This window comes from Toxorhynchites rutilus, chromosome 3 (genome assembly GCF_029784135.1).
Source record: "Toxorhynchites rutilus septentrionalis strain SRP chromosome 3, ASM2978413v1, whole genome shotgun sequence".
Taxonomy (NCBI): domain Eukaryota; kingdom Metazoa; phylum Arthropoda; class Insecta; order Diptera; family Culicidae; genus Toxorhynchites; species Toxorhynchites rutilus.
In genome coordinates, this window is record NC_073746.1 from 270,618,343 (window position 1) to 270,638,993 (window position 20,651).

At 41.1% G+C, this 20,651-nt stretch overlaps 1 protein-coding gene across 2 annotated transcripts in view; it reads right to left on the bottom strand.

Annotated features, from left to right (window-relative positions):
- Positions 1-1,106: 1,106 nt before the first annotated feature.
- The window catches only part of LOC129779234 (uncharacterized), a 69,416-nt gene continuing 49,871 nt past the window's right edge, over positions 1,107-20,651 (bottom strand). The window contains exons 1-2 of one of the 2 annotated variants that reach the window (XM_055786601.1): positions 6,468-7,315; positions 1,107-3,126 (exon numbers count right to left, since the gene is read on the bottom strand). In XM_055786601.1, coding sequence (XP_055642576.1) covers positions 1,609-2,931 — 1,323 coding nt within the window. In that variant the 5' untranslated portion in view covers positions 2,932-3,126; positions 6,468-7,315 and the 3' untranslated portion in view covers positions 1,107-1,608. Of the gene's footprint in view, positions 3,127-6,467; positions 7,316-20,651 lie in introns of those variants that run through there. The other variant, XM_055786600.1, reaches the window with a different exon arrangement.

Consider the following 20,651-nt stretch of genomic DNA (forward strand, 5'->3'; position numbering starts at 1 on the left):
AAAATGATTTTCAAATCAAGCGAATAAGAATCAAACTTCGGACACCATTCATAAAAAAATCAAATTTCGGACAGATTGAATTCAAATTTCAGACACTTTATTTTGTAATTTTTTGAACGAAAATTACATAACACTTGATTATATGTTATAGTCAACAGCGAAACACTTACCAAGCAATCACAGTAACCTGATAACGAAGATGAGAAATGATGAAACACGAGAGAAATTTAAATATTGATGAAGGGATAAATTCTACGTGCTCACGCTAAGCAAATGTCAAACACAAACGATAATGAGTGGATTTTGGATTTTGGATTTTGGATGGATTTTTTTCTACTATTTAATAATTCAAATGTATTTCTCAAATGAAGTGAAAGTGAAACCAAGGGATTACTCTAAAGAAGCAATTGTGATATTAGTTTTATAGTTATATCATCAGTGCATCAAGCATTTCAAGATATTAGAACAAAGTGTCCGAGATATGATGTTGTCCGAAATATGATTCAGAACGGTAAATTGAGCTTAAAACGGCAAGAAACGCTATGGAAACAGAGTGTCCTAAATTCGAATTCACTCTTTCCGAAATTTTATTTTTTTTAAAAAGTGTCCGAAGTTTGATTCTAATTCGTTTCAATTAAAAAACATTTTTATTCGATAATTTTTCGTGTTTTCATTTAAATCGGTACCACAATAGAAAGCTTAAGGTGAAGGTGGAAGCTAGCCTTTGTGGTAGTATAGGTAGAACCACGTGTAAAAATGGGGTAATAGTGTGTCCGCTGCGGACCTTCCGTTGTCCGATCACGGATCCTCGTATTGACGCGACGGTATCGGGGGAGAATTCCCAGCGGTGGGACAGCGACTAATGCTGTATCAACTTGTTGGTGAGGCGGGGAATTCCCAACGGTGGGGCAGCAACTCAGACTGCAATGGTGAGCGGTGAAGCGGGAGAACGGTGGAAAACTTCACTATTACTCTGAGCCTTGAGAAAGGCTTTGGTTGGGGTCGGCTCGACACTGCAGAGAAAAAAACTCGTGGCAACAATTCACTTGATTTATTTGATCTTTCTGGTACAGAGTTTGAGATGAGAAAGAATATTTTGCGGCAAGTGTACCCGTATTTATATCACTCGTTGGGTAGCGGTTGCTACTGTCAAACTGATGTGATGTGATGCTGCTGATCTCGGCTTGTTGACTCCACCCATATTGCGTTGGACGCAACATACCGGCCACCAATGGGATCTTGATTCCATTCAGGAACCTTAGCTGGAGGAACGTGTGGGGAGCTGTCGGTCGGTGTCTTCTCCATGGTATGGGTTTGGTTAGCTGCAGCTGGCTCGTTGCAGGGGAGAATGCAGACCTTCACAACAGGCCTGTCGAATACTGCACCAGATGATGTCTTGACTTTCACGACGCGTACTATACCATCGGTGCCAGGATGCGTCGAGATGATGCGTCCCACAATCCATTTTAGTGGGGACAAATTGTCGTCTTTCAACAGAACTAGCTGGCCAGCTAAGACATTCGGTTGACGAATCAAATGCTTTGTACGCTGCTGGAGTTGCTGGAGATAATCAGTGGACCAGAGCTTCCAGAATAGTTGTAACTTTCTCTACATCGCTTGCCATAGGGATAATCGGTTTACTGGAACTTCGGCCAGGTCGGGCTCCGGGATTGATTGGAGTGCTGATCCGACCAGAAAGTGTCCAGGAATGAGGACTACCAAGTCATTGGGGTCTTCAGACAGGGCAGTCAGAGGTCGGGAATTGAGACAACTCTCAATTTGGGTCAAAACCGTTTGCATTGCTTCGGCGGTAAGAGCTTTTAAGCCGACAACTCTTCGTAGATGGTGCTTTAATGATTTTACCGCCGCCTCCCACAGACCTCCAAACGTGGGAGCGCGAGCCGGGATGAAATTAAATTGTATACCGATTTCGGCGCATAGTGAAGTTACTGTGTGCTGATGTTGTTGATCGTTGAACTGCCTGAGAAGAGTTTTCAACTCCTTCTCGGCTCCGGTGAAGTTGGTAGTGTTGTCACAGAATATGGTTCGTGGTCTTCCACGTCGAGCTACGAACCGCTTCAACGCTGCGATGAATCCTTCGGTGGTGAGGTCGCTGACCATCTCGATGTGAATTGCTTTTGTTGTCATGCAAACGAACAGTGCAATGTACGATTTGATCAGGGGACTTGCTCTGCTTCTTCTGCCTGGGGGCTTCAAATGGATTGGACCACGGAAATCGACGCCGGTGTTGAGAAATGCACGGGATTGTGTCACCCGTACACTCGGAAGCTGACCCATCAGCTGTTGTTGTAGTTCAGGTTTGGTGCGGAAGCATTGTATGCACGTTCGTACAACCTTCCGTGCCAGGTTACGGAGATTGAGCGGCCAGAAACGCTCTCGGATGTGTGCCATCATCAATCGAGGGCCAGCGTGGAGTAACTGCTTGTGTGCGGATGCGATCAGGAGCGCGGTGAAAGGATGGTCAGCTGGTGGGACGACTGGATGTTTCTTCTCGAAGGTGTGGAGTGAGTGGCTCAACCGGCCACCGACGCGGAGTATACCATCTTGAAAAAACGGGTTCAATCTTCGGAGGGATGACCGCTTGAGATCAGCGCTTCTGCCAGCGCAAATTGAGCTTATTTCACTACTGAAGTTTTTTCTCTGGACAACTTGAACGAGGCCCATGAGAGCTTGGTGAAATTCTTCAGCAGTTATGTAACGTGTTGAGTTCAGTGGCTTCCCCTGATTCTTCGATTTGCATTGCTGTACGAATCGGCGACACCATGCTGCTATTCGCACCAGCTTGGTGAGAGATGAGTAGCGTTGGAATAGCGTTTGATCGACGAGTAATTGGTGGGCAATCGCTGCTGTCTTCTCGATGGATTTCTCCTCAAGGATGTCGGTTGACACTGGATGGCAAGGAATGGACATGCTCGGCCACTCATCTGCTTCGGATGTTAGCCAAGGTGGACCTTTCCACCACAAGGTTGTGCGGAACAAATCGCTGGAACTGATGCCTCTGGAGATTATGTCTGCTGGGTTATCCAGTCCGGGAACGTGATTCCAAGGATGACCTTCGGTGAGACGCTGTACCTCTGCGATGCGGTTGGATACAAACGTCTGGTACTTGGATGGGGAATTTTTCAACCAGTGAAGCGTAATCATAGAATCAGACCAAAAGAAAGCGTTAGGGTTTATATTCAAAGCGTGCACTGTCTGACTATAAAGCTGACTGAGGAGCAATGCTGAGCAGAGCTCCAGCCGTGGAATTGTTAAGGATTTCACTGGATCAACACGAGATTTTGCTATGAGCAAGCGGACGGTTACTCTGCCACCCGCTCCAATACTTCTAACGAAAATGCATGCACCGTATGCATATTCCGATGCGTCACAAAATCCGTGTAACTGGATGTTATTCCGTGAACCTGGAGCTTTCACCAGGCGAGGCACGGAAAATTTATTTAAGTTTTCTAAATCAAGGCGATATGTTTCCCAAGTCGATATAAAATTTTCCGGGAGTGTTTCGTCCCAAGAGAGGTTGGCTTTCCACAATTTTTGGACGAATATTTTTGCCTTTACCACAATTGGCCCAAGAATTCCGAGCGGATCGAAAAGTCTAGCCATCTCCGATACTACGATTCGTTTCGTGATTGGGCGATCGTGGGTGAATTCAGGAACTTTAAAACGAAAATTATCGGAGACAGGATGCCACAATAAGCCAAGTGTACTGATAGAGTCGTTGAGTGTGTCATCGATTTCCAAAATCGATCGTTCTTCTTTCAAATCGTGAGGAATGTGTGATAGAATTTCAGAGGAGTTTGATGCCCATTTACGGAGCTCAAAGCCTGCACTGCTACAAATTTTCTGTAGTTGTGTATAAATTTCGAGTGCTTTCTCACCTGTGTCTGCGCCACTATGCAGATCGTCTATGTAGAAATCTTTGCCTAATTTTGCAGCAGGATCGTTACACTCTTTGGAGTGTAAAACAGATAGCTGTTTGAGACAGCGGGTTGCCAAATACGGGGCACTAGCAGTGCCATATGTGACAGTCGTGAGTTCGAACTGTCGAATATAAGGGTCAGATTCATTCTGCCAATATATACGTTGGAGTGGTCTGTCATCAGGGTGTATCCAAATTTGTCGGTACATCTTGGTGATGTCCGCAACCAGGGCAATTTCATGTAATCGGATGCGTTTAATAATAGCGACTAGTGAATCTTGAATCGTTGGACCAACCATCAGACAATCGTTCAATGAAATTCCCGTTGATGACTTGCTTGATCCGTCGAAAACAACCCGACATTTAGTGGTAGTGCTAGTCGGTTTTATTACTGCGTGGTGTGGAAGATAAAACGTGGGAGAACAAAGTATGTTTTCGGTGTTGTTGATCGGAATCATGTGCCCCAGCTCCATGTATTCCTGCATGAAACCGGAGTATTGCTCTTGTAGCGTGGGATTTTTAGCCAAACGTCGCTTCATCCAACAGAAACGGCGAATGGCGGTTGATGAAGAGTCGCCAAGTTGACTTATCATCGTCTCTTTCTTCGGCAGTCGGACAATGAATCGACCTGATTCATCCCTAGTGGTGGTTTCACTAAATAGTTTCTCGCAAGCTAATTCTTCTTTGGACAAATTTCGAAATTCATTACAGCTCTCTGTCTCCCAAAATTTTGCTAACTGGTTATCCAGCGATTCGGTAACACAAAGTAGGGCAATATCGCATGGTTCCGTGGATGAAACTTGATCTGCAAAAGCACCACTTACAATCCAGCCAAGTACTGTACGCTGTAGAACGGGTTGAGTACCGGTGGTAGGATCGCTGATGGAAATTCGTCCATCACACAATAGATGGAAAAAGAGTTGAGCACCGATAACCATGTCAACTTTCTGAGGTGAAGCAAAACCTGGATCCGCAAGAACCAGATCCGAAGGAATATTCAACTGTGAGATATCGATTGGTCTAACAGGAAGATCATTCGTAATTTTCGGTAGTATGCTGAACGTTAATGTGTGGGAGTATGTAGAGTCGACTGAGCTGAATGTGGCTTCTGTGCAGTGAACACTTTTCACTGTGGAACCACCCATGCCTACGATAGTGGACGACTTCCAATTGCGTTTTAATCCTAGTAATTGCACAATGTTTTCCGTGATAAAGTTTGCTTCGGAACAAGAATCCAATAATGTACGAACAAATGCTGCTTTTCCTGAAGGTCCATAAACCTTTACAATTGCGGTGGAGACAATTCCAGCAGAGATTGTTCCTACGAACGATGTCTTGTTTCTGTCCTAGAGTCATACGTCTGAAGTTGTCACAGTCATATATTCGATGTACATTGTTGCATACCATACAATTAGTCGTCATAATAGTCGTGGGGGGTGTTGAATATGATACAGATGCGGTGTGGGCGAGTGAAAATCGTGCGTTTTCTTTCGAATTGGAGTTAGTCATTCCATTATGATAATAACATTCGAGCTTGTTCTTGTAGAAAATTTATAATTTCGGGGTAGGTGGGAATCATACCTTTCTCTTTGCTTGTCAACCTTTCCCATTCTCTCAAAGTGTTCTTATCTAGGCGACCACATTTCATATGAACAAGAAGAGAACTCCATGACTCAGTAGGTTCTCCTAAAGTCGTTAGAATTTTTACATGTCGTTCAAATTGATCGACCAATTTTAATATTGCGTTAGATGTCTCCTTCCTTATAGCTTCGATACTGAAGAGAGACGCGATATGATTGCTGATTAATAAGCGTTTATTATCAAATCGACTTATTAATAGCTACCAAGCGATGTTATAATTATCATCACTAATACTGATCGTATCAAAGATCCAGTAATTTCTTTACAGGATCTTTAAGCGCAGCGAGTAAATAGTGGAATTTATCGATTGGTTTTAGGTTCTTATTATCATGGATGAGACTATCGTATGCATCACGGAATGGGATCAAATTATTAATATTTCCGTCGGACGTAGGCAAATCGATCTTCGGTAATCTAACAATAGTTGAAGTTGTATGCGTGGACTCAGCCGGGGCAACAGCACGTTGATCTACTCGATGTGATAACAAAAAAGTACGCAACCTGTAGTATTTTTCATCCATTTCTTCTCGCTCTTCGTTATAATCTGTCTCAGATTTATCATCTAGAGAAATTTCTACTGAGATTGATGTGCTTAAATAACGCTCGTACAATTGATCCAATCGTAACAAACGAGACTCGAGTTGATCACGATCGGTTTCTTCGTCATATTCCTCAACAAACCTTTCTATCGCCAATATCAAATTTTTGGTAACGCTCAACGATCTTAGATTTTCTCTCAATTGCGTCATCTTGTACCCTCAGGGACGCTATGACTATTCCAAAAAGATTTTACACCAAAGTTCAAAAATCTGCTCAATGTTTCACTCCTGCTCTCAGCGAATTCCAAAAAACTCCTTACTGTACGGAATAATTGGAAAGGACTCACCAAAATATTCGTGCTGGCACACCCAAGCCACGCCACTTGTTCCGGAACGATGAAGCTGCCGTGTAGAAGAAACGTTGATTTGTTCTGCGGGTGCTGCTGCAACTATTTCACACACAAACGTTTTAAATGATTTTATTTCTTTGGTTTTTTGTGGTTCGTCTATTGGGATACGTTTTATTGTTCGTCACTGTATACTTTTATCACTTTCTTTGCTGACTATTGTTTTATCAATGTATTGTTCATGTCACTCTATTGCCTTTTGTTCACTGTTCTTTGTTATATTGTTCTTTGTCGTATTGTTCACTGTACACAATGTGCTCTTTTTGTTCTTTTTGAACACCACTTTGTGCACAACAAATTGTGCTTCTTCTTATTGTTCACTACACAATTGCCAAGCGAGTCTCTCTACTGCAGGTGAGCGTAATCCGGTTCGAAGGACCAAAAGATGTCCGCTACGGACCTTCCGTTGTCCGATCACGGATCCTCGTCTTGACGCGACGGTATCGGGGGAGAATTCCCGGCGGTGGGACAGCGACTGATGCTGTATCAACTTGTTGGTGAGGCGGGGAATTCCCAACGGTGGGGCAGCAACTCAGACTGCAACGGTGAGTGGTGAAGCGGGAGAACGGTGGAAAACTTTACTATTACTCTGAGCCTTGAGAAAGGCTTTGGTTGGGGTCGGCTCGACACTGCAGGGAAAAAAACTCGTGGCAACAATTCACTTGATTTATTTGATCTTTCTGGTACAGAGTTTGAGATGAGAAAGAATATTTTGCGACAAGTGTACCCGTATTTATATCACTCGTTGGGTAGCGGTTGCTACTGTCAAACTGATGTGATGTGATGCTGCTGATCTCGGCTTGTTGACTCCACCCATATTGCGTTGGACGCAACATAGTGTATGTGAGAGAAGAGCGAAGCACACGTAAATAGATCAATTCTCTTATTAGACTGTGTTGCGCTTCATTGACACGAGTCTTTGAATACATATGAAAAAAATAACAATTGAATACTAAAGTTAAATATATGAACGATATGTTCCGATGAACAATTGCAAATAAAAATATTTCTAGAAGGTGCATTTGCATATGAAGTAAAATTCTGATTATACGAGAGCGTAACATGAGCAAATTTATAAACATGCGAATTGGGGTTCTTTTGGTATTAACAAGTTCTTCCGCATAGTAACTCGATGTTAATAATTCCTTTCTATTTTCCTTCGTTGATCATATTGTTTTCACATATTCACGTAGGAGGGCTTCTCTTCGTTGGCCGAGGAATTTTGATTAAATGTAATACTTTTCCGTTTACTGTTTTTGAAAGCATAGGCAGCCGTGGCAGTGTTCCGAGCTCTGCAATACAATTCGCTTAACCAATGTTAAACTTGCTAAAACTTACATTATAGATCCATGAAACATCAAAATAATATTCGTATTGATATCAACACAATTTTATTATATTGATATTCATGACATGAAACGCTATGAGTCAGGAATAACATTTTATTGAGTGGTTTTTATAGCTGTACCGATGATGTTGTCTGGCATCAGTGTCGAATAAATAACGATGCCAATACAAACAAAACCATTGCCGAAGATTGAAAAATGAAAAGTTAACTTTCAGAGCATTAACTCGAGTTTTACGACGTTTTCCACAATACATTGCCACGGCAGATGGAAATTCAATATTTGGTGAGTAATCGATTAGATTTTGATTGAAAAAAATGAGCGCCATTGTGGCAGCCATTTGTGGCTAGCTTCCACCTTCACCTTAAGAGCATATTGAATTTATTGAATAAAAATTTGAACCAAATAATACCCGTTTAGATCTGTTTTAATACCAGTTTAGATCTGTATTCTGCATCAAATGCCTTAAGCGTCCGAAATATGATTCAGAACGGTACATCACCCCTCCCCCTAACCGATTCCGATATTTCAATCCCTGGAAGTAAATGATACTATTATTTCCCGGCTTCTTACAGAAGGATTTTTGGGAATTGTTTGGGCAGGTATATATGTTAGAACGTTAAGAACTGACAAGTCATCCGTGCTGCAAAATTTCTCGTTTATGAATCATCCTTCACAACAAAGCGCTCGGAACACATGAATCCAACACAACGAATTAGCCAATCTAAGATTCCAACTTTGTGTTGTCGGCAATATTTATTACGAAACACAACGCCATCACTTGATTTCCTCCAATCCATGAATGTACCATCATTGTCAGTCCAATTGAGTGTTTTTAGTTCCCATCGAGTTATCACTTTCACATTCCTGCTGCCACTTGCACCCATGGTCTTAATTTGTGTCGGCTTATTAACTTTCAAGACAAACCCGATAGAAGATAGCATACAATCCGAAGCAAAATCAACACAAAGATCTATTCAAGCATAAAATATTGCGCATTTTCTGGACTTATATTGCCCCGGGTGGCGGTTCGACGACAACACGACGAAAAGAAGGGAAATGTCGCAGTTTATGACAGAGTTAAATGCGCTTCCCGTCCCACAAAGCAATGCACGTGTTTGTATGTGTAGATTCGCTTCTGTGCATGGCAGGCAACCATCCCTCCTCAATGATTAACACCCGGCATCGAAATCATCCCTGTTGCATTTTTATCAACTGCGTCATCAAAATATATGCCCATACATTGAGGGTGGAATGAAATGCGGGGCACTGCACTGTAAATAGAATTCCACCAAAACAATGATTCATGCTTTGTTATTGTCTGGGATAAGATTTCATGGAATGGGGAGAAAGCGGAGAGATTGCAGAGAATCAAAAGCAATGATCGTGTGTACCATTGGTATCAATTCCTGGAATTTTGGCTCTGCTCTCTTTCAATAACAATCAGTGTGCAAGATGTCCATATGTGTCAACAACAAATAAAAACATAAACTTTCCAAACCGTCGCACAGAACCTGAGCATAATTGATAGCAAGTAAGCTGTAAACAGGGAACAATTGATGACATTTTGAACATCCTTGAACGAACTCGTGCTCCTGCCAGACAGCTAGTGATACATGTGTGTCTCCTTCAAGTACTATAATCTTTCAAATGCTCCCAGCATCAACTCGCTTGACTCTTCCGATTCCTCCCGTGCAGATAATAACAGTACTCGATCGAGGTTTAGAGCGCACGGTTTTTGCCGCGATGCATGCTTCACGGCTTAATAATACCCTTCCCGGAGCAGCGCGTAACTATGTAATGCTACGGTTGGCCAAGACGGTGCCATTTGGACGGTTAAAAACAACCACAACAGAAAGCACCAACCAACTGGGAAAGATAACATATTAAAAGGTAATTGGAAGGAATCGTTGCATTTTCTGCCATTCGCTGGAACTGCGACTTCTGGTAGGTACATATCCTTCTGAGTGTTGTTCTTGTGCCCGTGAGTTCATTTCCCTTCGCAATGCTCCCGTAAATTTCAGTCAATCCCGGCCATCAACCTCTCCGATATATTTCTTCGAGGTTCCTTCAACTTGTGCCTACGTTGTCGACCGTACCCCCAGCCTATGTGTGTATTTGCTGGCCAAGATTTTACGCTGAGCAGCAGTCAGTCGTTAACCGGTTTTATTTTGTTCTCGTCTTTTTCCTGCTTGCTTCCCAACCCGCACGAAGAAGCAGCTGGCCGGGCCGGGGTTCATGTGTTTGTTTTTCTTCCCGCAAATCGTCATCACAAGTGATGCGGCGAATTTCACTACTCTGCCTTCCCGTTTTTCGAGCTGTGCTTTGTAGGTCGCTGCCACTAGCTGCCGTGGAGGGGATTTCCACTATTACGCCGCTGATTCGGGTTTCGACTTTCTACTGAGACGCAATTTGCAGGAAAAAATGGGCAAACGAAGTGCGGAACTTCGCTGAATGTAAACATAAACAAATGCTGTGTACGATGAGGCGCAAAACAAAATGCGATGCCTACTTGACTGCCATTTTTATTGTAATATGTCAACATCAGATGACGCCACCAAAAGCTATACTCGCCATATTGACAAACAAAATTGCATTATGAACGAAAAAAAAAAATTCGAGGGGATCCCTTGGGTTGGATGAGGGCAAATTTTTGGGATTCTCCCGGATCATTCCAACACACATATACGCCAACAGGTTGGTACGAAATAAAAATCATCTCTGCTCAAATGGAGAAACTTGCCGCGTTGGTGGTGGTAGATAGAATCAAATACGCACTTTTCTTTGTTCGCAGGTTCCGATGTAGTTGTGCTTATGTTGTCTGACAGTAAGCTAACGCGCCATATGCAGGTTCATGCATGTTTGTATCTGCGTATTATCAGACGATAACCTAAATTCGAAATCGTCATACAAGCATACGTACTGACCGAACGAATAGATGGAGGAACACAACAAAAACAACAACACAATAAACAGCGATAGGGAGGTACTTTTTTCTACGCTGTAGGAATGTTGCGCACAAATTCGTATGACGAAATTCGTCTGTAGGGGTAGTGGGGGCAAATTGATCATGGGGGGCAAAGTGGTCACCTGCTTGTTTGTTAGTATAACTATTGACTATAGATGTCATATTGATAGTCATATTATGTTTGAAGAATTTAATGACTTTTGAGTCACCCTGTACTTCAGTAGAGCTGTCGCATGTCAAAATACAAATAAAAACAGAAATTGCTCTCTCGATAGCCATTCGGCCGTAGTTCTGTGCGCATGGTATCTAAAGAATTTCTCGTGAAATTTAGTTTATTCAATCTGATATATTGGACAAATCATCAGTTTGGACAACTGTTCACATATTCTAGGAGAGGTGACCAGATATTTTGTTTAATCTCAGCGATTAATTAGCATAGAAATTACTTTGATGTTTGGGGGCAAAGTGGTCATAGGTGAATAACGACTTACAATGTTCTGTTTCTGCATTTACTAAAGCTGATATACCACATCACATTTTGCTCTTGAAGAAGATCCTTTTGAGGCTTTGAACCTGGATAAATATGCCACTCCAACTAAAGCAAGCCTCATTATGCGGAACGTTATGTGTTTCTTACTACGTTTTTTACGCATAAGAAAATTTAAATTGTGAATAGGCCAAGCTTATCTCATACATGTGCCTACTACATCAAATATAATTTGAACAAATTTGGACGAAAAAACGTATAAATCCATCCAAATATGCTTGACATGTGCAGGTGACCACATTGCCCCCCACTAGGTGACCACTTTACCTCCAAACAAAAAAAAGTTCTAATTTTCACCTTTTTTTCCAATGATGAATATTGTACTATTTCGTTGAGTTGAACTATAATATTCTTCGAGAAACGGGAATTGAATCGATATGTGGACGCTGGAAATGGGCATATTCCTTAGGGTGACCACTATGACCCCACTTCCCCTATACGAAAAGGAAACGACTGATGCAACAGTCGTTGGAAAAGTGTTTTTCTATCGATGATAGCCGGTGCAAACATAGACTGTCTGATTAGAGAGAGCTCTACAAAAACATGAAAACAATAGTCATCGTGTCAACAAATCAAGATAAGCATCAATACAAACAGCACTTCAGAGGGATGAATCATTCTGATCACGTTGTGTTTTCTTCAACAGTATTATATTGCCAATAATTTCATACTTCTAAGTATGCCAATAATACTTCTAAGTGCCAAAATGTACAAGATCCACTTTTTCGTTGCATAGAGAAAAATAGTATTCGCGGGATTCTTCCATTTTCATTTTTCTAGAGGTATTTGAACGCAATAAAAACCTAGCTTCCATACATTGAAATAAAATTTCCACAAAAAAATAACAATTCACTTATTTTCCACCTGCATACGTATTTTTAGAAGATGTATGGTTTGGTTGGTAAATGACTGGATTAAGCGTACCATCGGTACCTTGCGTAAAATAGACCCCATTTGTGGCCCTTAGCTCCCTGTCCATTAACTACTATTCCAATCTCCCCGTGGTGCCGGCTGGGGTACGAGTAACCATAGTGAAGATCGGATAGCCAACCCCGGTGGGATCTTGGTCGCATGCTGGCTCTATCCAAGGGTCTGTTCACCATGGAGGTGCGGCTCAAAACAGCGTCTGTTCACCATGTCAGGGGGCGGCTGATCACCGTCTTCGTGCCAGCGGGGACTCTAAAACGAGCTGTGCACGCCGGTCCTCCGGCGAGACAGGGGGTTGGTGCAGGCCCTGTAAGCCATCCGTAAAAATGAAACGCACAGGAAAATTCACAAAGAAATTCGAAACAGGACAATCGGACTAGATCCACGCAAAAAACACGGACTAGAGATTGGAAAATCGGAACATGGAACTGCAAGTCTCTAAATTTTCTTGCGAGTACCCAAATTCTCTTGGAAATATTGAGAGCCCGCAGTTTCAACATCGTAGCGTTGCCGGAGGTGTGCTGGAAAGGTTCGATGGTGCGATCGTTCCAAGGTGGGCATACCATATAACAGAGCTGGGTCCAACGGCAACACACACGAGCTGGGTCCAACCTTCATCGTGATATGGGAGATGCAGAAACGGGTGATCAGCTGGTGACTGATCAAGGTCGGCCAAAAGGAGAAGTTCAGACCGGTAATAGGTAGGTTCAGCGCACATCAGCGAACCAACGAAAGCGGCCTAAGACTTATCGACTTCGCTGCCTCCAAGAACATGCCCATACGTAGCACCTTCTTCCAGCACGGCTCCCAATACCGTTACGCCTGGAGATCACCAAACAGAAATACAGATTGACCACGTTTTGAACGACGGTCGGCACTTCTCGGATGTTATCGACGTCAGAACCTATCGAGGCGCTCACATCGATTCAGAGAAACCAAGCTTTCGGAACATTCTATTTAGATGAAATTATAGTGTCATATGAGAATTAGAAGGTTTCCTATCTGTTTTCAGAATAATGGTTTTTTTTTCTCTAAAAGTGGCGAATGTCTTACTGGTAAAATGTTATTTCCATAGATGGGTCCTAATTTTATATTTTTGACTCCGATGGTTATCGTTTCGTATGGAGGAAACTAACGATGAATTAAACGTAAAAAAATCTAAAAGCAACGTTGAAACATAGTGGTGGTGGAGGGATGAAATGAGGGTGCATGTATGAGGAATTTGGTTTTCATCGATGGTGTATTGGTTCAGAATGTTTACTCGATCATCCTGAAGGAAAATATGAAGCGAAGTGTCAACAAAATGGCATGGAATTGAGGATTCGAAGTTTTGCCAAGACAATGACCCAGAGCTCATGACATATGAAGTTCGCACATGGTTACATTACAATTACTCAAAAGTTATTGATATTCCTCCATAATCTTCAGACATTAATCCCAGTAAAAAAAACTAAGGAAGTTATCTGTGTACGAAATTTAGAAACCACTAAATTTCTAAAAATAACGATTTTAAAAACCACTTAATGAAAGAAATGATAAATATACCTTCCGAATACACGAAAAAACTCGTAGATAAGGCTAAATACAGCTAAAGATAGTTGCAATAAACAGGGGATACCATAATAATGATGGAATTAGGAAATTGGCCAACGCCTTCGAAACCGAGTAGAGATTTCAACCAGCGTACGATTATGAGTTTGAGTCCATTTTTCATACATTAGCACATACATTCGCCATTTCTAGAGAAATAAAAACCATTATTCTGAAAACAGATAGCAAACTTTTTAACTCTCATATGACACTATAATTTCATCTAAATAGAATGTTCCGAAAGCTTGTTTTCGAATTTCAAAAGAAGGGAAAAGAGATCTGCATGGTGGAGTACGATTACGGATTTGAGTCAATGTAAGTAGTGTGACTGTAGAACGGCAGCCCAAATTTGCTCAACAGTACAGTCATTAGGAGGAAGTAGCTCTCGTGGTATAAATTTCGAATTTATGGGCAGTAAAACTCCGCCACCAGTGGTCTTTGTACTACTTTCAACGGCTCAATCTGTACGATATATTATGTACGGAGAACCGAATTTTTTTTGTGACAACGTATTACTATTGAGCCATGGATTCAGTGAAAACAGAAATATCATATGACGCATCAGAATATGCTACATAATATTCGTTGAATTATGTCGTGTCGATTTCAATCGAGTTCGAGTGTACCATATTTATTTCGAACGTTTTGCCCATTTAATGGTCGAAGAGAAGCAGATCGAACGAAATGCAGAACCGGGGTGATTTTCACTTCATTTTTGTGATTTTTTTCTCTCTCTATTTGATCGATGAGCTTCCGCTTGATCCCTGGTATCACGGAATCACTTGTCCCCCAAAATTTAATTCTGTTAACTGTTCTTTCATTACGAAGCATTTTTTTGAGAAAACCCGTATGGTCTGTCAAACAAAATAGAAAACCAAAACAGTAATTTAAAGTAGGAGGAACTAAATTCTTTCACTCACAAGAGTGAACACAAGCAGGTGAATTGAAAATATATTCAATTTATCATCAACATTTCGCCTAACCTAATAAAATATGAAGTATTCAGAAAAAGCATGTAGCGATATTATCGGAATTTTTAAAACTCCTTCTTAGTTATCTGTACTGCAAAAATGTAGAGAGTACATATTTAGGCCGTCATTTTACAGTGGCAGGAAGAAAAAAGCGTCATTCGTAGCGAAGTGGTTAAAAACTCCAATCATTTACACGCAACACAACTGGCTACGAGTATGAAATATTACCCGGGGCTATCCAAACTAGTCCGAGTTTAATGTCCAGTAGTGCATAGAAACAATGCATCGGAATTTCGTCTGCCTGCTTTCACATTGTCGCCATTATCGTGGTCGTCAACTTCCCACACTGTCAAACCACACAAGCAGCTTAAACCACAAATGCACATCGAAGCTGTTGATATTTTCGATAAAGATCAACCGCAGTTGACCTCGAACTGTTTGTGCTCGTGTGTATGACATTTTCGGTATGCTATGACTTCGTCGAAGCAGAGCTGTCGGACAAGGAAGAGAACCGACCGAAGACCTGAATCAATGGAAAAAACAGCTTCAATACTCCTAACACTATCGACAATTTTTTCCTCCCATGATTTGGAGCTAATTTATGGCCCAAACACGGCACTTTAGACAAGATAATTTTTATGCATTTGAGTGCTCATACATAACTAAATAGTCGTGTTAGCGAAGCTTGCGTTACACCGGTTAACAGGCCGGCCGAAGAATGAATAGTATGAATGTGAAAAACGCCGATTCACTCCGATCCAATCGAACGAACGCTTCACCCGTTCGATTATCTGCATTTTGCACCCCGAAATTGACCATTGGCTATAATGGAATGGATGGTTGCCTGTGTTTACATCTAACCACGCTAATAGCCCGTGGTCAGCAAAGGTACAGCACGAAGGCCGTCCTTTGAAGGCTGGCCTAGGTACAACACGATACTCTATCTATTTGTGTTGAAAAAACACCTTGGAAGCGTAAAATACCGATTGCGATTAGCAAAATATAATGGCTTACAGTGTTGTTTTTCGTAAATCATCGACTAGCGAGTAGCGACTAGCAAACCTCCAATGGCACCGCAATTGTTGGGTTTAGTGTTATACGTTCTACGGGATACTCTTGGAGCAATCCAATTGACCTCTATAACATACCACCACAGCTCAAACAGTTCATGTATATAACAGCAACGCCTGCATCAACAACAGCAAACATAATTCCTCAAACTCGTCATCATCGTTATCAGCGCTGTCATCATTATCCTAAGGGAAGAAATGATTGGGTTCGGGTTCGACCAAGCCTGCCAATGCTGAAATCCCATTTAGACTGTTCACTTTCAATGTTCTTCATCCGACACAAAATATTGTAAACAACGTTTCTCCCATAACATTCTTTGAGACTCACACTTATCACTAGTGATCTGATTCACCTTTCATTGGCGTTAATTGTTTTGTCTCAGAGACTTTCACCTTGAGAGACGGTGGTTTCTATTTTTTTCCATAACTCTTGATAACTGTTCATAAAAATAAATAAATAGACCTTCAATAACATACGTTAGGGCAAGGTTTCTATTTCAGCTAGCACAGTAAACCACTCATCGATTCAGAACAAATGCCATTTAAGTTTCATTTCGCGTGCATAAATCTATTTCCCGATTCCACTCGGGGTGGAGGTCAGCACGCTCTTACACGCGTTCTAGGGCTGGGTTTATACGCGCTGGAAATATTAATATAGGCAAGCACGCTAAAATTATTACGTAGCCATACGTTTGTTCAATTATATCTGCTTCGTTGTAAAAAAACTCGCAGGGACCTCAACAGGTGGTAACCTGAAAATGTGATAGAGCACCACATCCCAGCCAAATTCCAAATATAATATTTATGCTGGGTTTCCAAAAAAACAGATCTGGTCTGGCATTGTCATGATGGAACACGAAGTATTTTCCATTGCCTTATTCCTGAATTATTCCTGAATTCCTGAGACCTGTACTGGTTTTAATTCATTCACTGGGTGCTTGGTAGAAACTCATAACAAATACATTCTTTTCAAATCCCACCAGACACATTCTGAATCTCTTTGTTTGAAGTCTGAATTTCTTCGGATGAAGACCGATTTTTGGGGGTGGATTCTTTTCGTTTACCCCAAGAATTATTTTTCGCTCAACATTGTTGAAAATCATTCTACTTTCATTACCTGACCTAATCTGTTTCAGAAACGGAAATTTTTCGTGTTTTTTCTAAATCTAATTGTAGCCAAATTGGCTTAATTTAAAGTAAACTCACTGTAATCTTGTTTGATATCTTATTCATTATATTTATGGAAAGATTCCCCCATGGAATACTGAAAAAAGAGTTTTACTTAAGACGAATTTCATGCCAACTCGTCTTAGGAGTTGGCAGCACCATCTCCGATAGTAGTGAAACGTTGTGGGTGTAAAGACATGGGTCATTTAAGCAACTTTGCATACTTGAAATATTCGAAAAAGAATTAGACTACTTTTTGGAAAAAGACAAATTTTCTTAATTTTTTACAAAAATTTATAATTTAGAAACTATTATACCTACAAAATTCCACTCAAGGGATGAAATGTAGGAAATTGTTGAAATTTTCACAAAAAAATAGCAAAAATTTTTTTGGAAAAAAAATTTTGTTGGAAAAAGATTAAAATTCATCTTTCTCAAAAACGTTTTTTTTTTAAATTCCCAAAAATTTATATATGAATAACAAGTCGTCCATACATCGGAAGATGGGCACTTTTACAGGGAAAAAGTTTTTCGAACAACAACTTTTTCATGTTTTCTTTGCAAGTAATTCGTAACATTTTTATGTATAAATTATCGCAATCCACATGCTCTGTAAACTTTTCTCTATTAGAAACATGTCAAGAACATGCCAAACGTGAGAATTTACACACAAAAATGTCACGAGCAAAACATTATTTTTTTCAGGAGTCTTTATACAAAAATGACTTATATTCCAAAAACTATAAAAAATGGAAAGTTGATGTCTTCGACAAAAGTTTATATTTTAACAAGATCTAAAAGTTTGTCGAATACACATATCGCTATCTTGATTTTAAACAAAATTAGGATAAGTTGTATTTTTTTCAAAGAAAACATGAGAAAGTTGTTGTTCGAAAAACTTTTTCCCTGTAAAAGTGCTCATCTTCCGATGTATGGACGACTTGTTGGAAATTGTAAGGGCTATTCAGATATACATATTTGTGGGAACTTTAAAAAAATACGGTTTTAAGAAAAATCAATTTTAATTTTTTAAATAACTTTTTTGTCAGTGAAATTTTTTTCCAAAAAAATGTTTGGTATTTTTTTGTGAAAATTTAAATATTTCTCTTCATTTCATCTTTTGGCGAGAATTTTGAAGGTTTCATAATTTTTAAGTTATAATTTTTTGTAAAAAATTAAGAAAAAAAATTGGCTTTTCCAAAAAGTAGTCTAATTATTTTTCGAATATTTAAAGTATGCAAAGTTGCTTAAATTGCCATTTCTTTACACCCACAACGTTTCACTGCTATCTGAGATGGTGCTGCCAACGACCAGTCGAGTCGAACTATTCGTCACCATCTCGTAGCACAGGGGTTGAGTAGCAAAGTTGCCCGGAAGCGTTCATTTATTACAAATCAAACAAAATCAAACGGCTTAAGTTTGCTAAGAATCATGCTGATAAGCCCCTAGAGTTCTGGAAAACGGTTCTCTGGACCGGCGAATTATAATTCGAGCTGTTCAACCGATAGCGGTGGGTTTATGTATGCTAAATATCAGGTGAGAAACTCGGGTGGAAGCGATCTGGCGAAGTGGTTAACATCCGTACCTCTCGCTCTAGAAGTCACGCTGAAGCCTTTTGAAAAACGATGAGATAATGACGACAGATTCCTATATTAACATCCTACGGTAAAATCTACAGTTTACGCTGATCCAAACGGGAATTGAAGAAAAGGTCGTATTTCAGCAAGACAACGACCTGAAGTATATTGCCAAGAAGACCAACTATTTCCTTCGTTTTTGTCGGATCCAACCGCCGGTTGGGCATCCACAAAGCCCAAACTCAACCTCATCGAGAATTTGTGGGCAATTTACTGGGTTGACAAAACTAGTGTAACCAATAAAAATAACTATTTTGAAGCCCTGAAGTGTGTTTGGGAAGAGCTGGATCCACAGCACCTAATGAACCTCGTAAAGAACATGTGAGCTTCCAAGGCCATGGTCGTACATGGCATCGGCTCCCAGCATAGCTTTCATTATCGTTAAACCTGGGGATCACAACAACAAATGGGGACACAAAATGATCATGTTTTAATCGACGGCCGGTACTTCCCACACATCATCGACGTCAGAGCCTATCGAGGTGCTAACATCGAATTCGACCACTACCTAGTGAGCTTGAACTTGAGCTTGGGTAGACTGCACAATTCGTAGTTGCTCTCCGTGATTGACCTGAACCAACCAAATTGCACAAAGAACACACAGAATGACGCTTGGGACTAGCAAATCATTCTCGTTGTGCAATTTTCGGTGATTCGAGCTTTAAATGGTCAATAACGACGACGGCCACGTCCTCACAGTCACCAGGGGAAGGAAAGGAATGTTAGTATGATATTCGCTGCCCGAAGGCCAGAAGGGTCGCCTCTATAGCGTGGTTCCCTAGCGTTTATCATGGAAGGGATAGTTGTTAGTGGGAATGGTTAAGAAAAATCAGGATTCACTGTGGTAAGTGATGTGATTATGTAAACGCGAGCTATTGACTACTCGACGAAACAAAAACTTCATGTGTCACAACGCCCAGCAGAGATTATCTTTAAATCACCTGAGGAAGAAAGCTTAAACAATTTATTGGACCAGCAGATTGCACCAGAACAATTGCAATCGTTTGCTGTGGAGAGAGAAGCGGGTTTAAACTCTTTAGATGGTCTACAATTTAGACTGTAAAGTAAATTAAGCTGTATGTGTGTATGGAAAAAAAAACTTAGCTGACTCCACTGCATGCTCAGTCCATCCATGTTCGATGGCTTTCGGTTGTGATACACTCACTACGATAACCTCGCACTCGATGTATTAGACGAAGGCAAACAAACTCTCGAATTCGACCACTACCTAGTGATGGTCAAACTGCGTTTCAAACTGTCAGTCGACAATAACATAAAACATCAGCCCACACCACGGTACCGCCTACGACGAACGCAGGAACCGAACTTTACTTTACTTTTACAAACAACATACGACGTGCGACTCGACAAAATGAGTTCATATAAGATGAAGCTGCTTCATCGGAAGCAGCACTACGATGAACACTTGAACGGCGCGCAGACAGGGAACCAAGACGGTGTTGGGGAGGACTACACCTGTGTAGTGAACAACGACGACGTACCACCTCCAACAATGAGTGAAGTTGAGGAGGGCATTGATGAAAGAACCACAAAGCAGCTCGTAAAGATGGCCTCGCAGCAAAGCTCTTCAGAACGTCTTGTAAAATTTATACAGTGCAGGCACCAATTGACAGTCAGGATCTGGGACATAGAAAAACTACCGGGGGAGTGTAGAGAAGGGGTAATCATCCCCATTTATAAAAAAGTGACAAGCTGAATTGTGGGAACTACCGTGTAATCACGATCCTGAATAGGAAGTTATCAGGCCGGATTCATGCCCGATTGCTCGATGACTGACGTGATTTTCACCCTGTGACAGTTCCTTCCAAAGTGACGCGAGCATCAAGTCCCACCACAACTTCGTCGACTTCAAAGCCCCATATGATACCACCGACCAATGA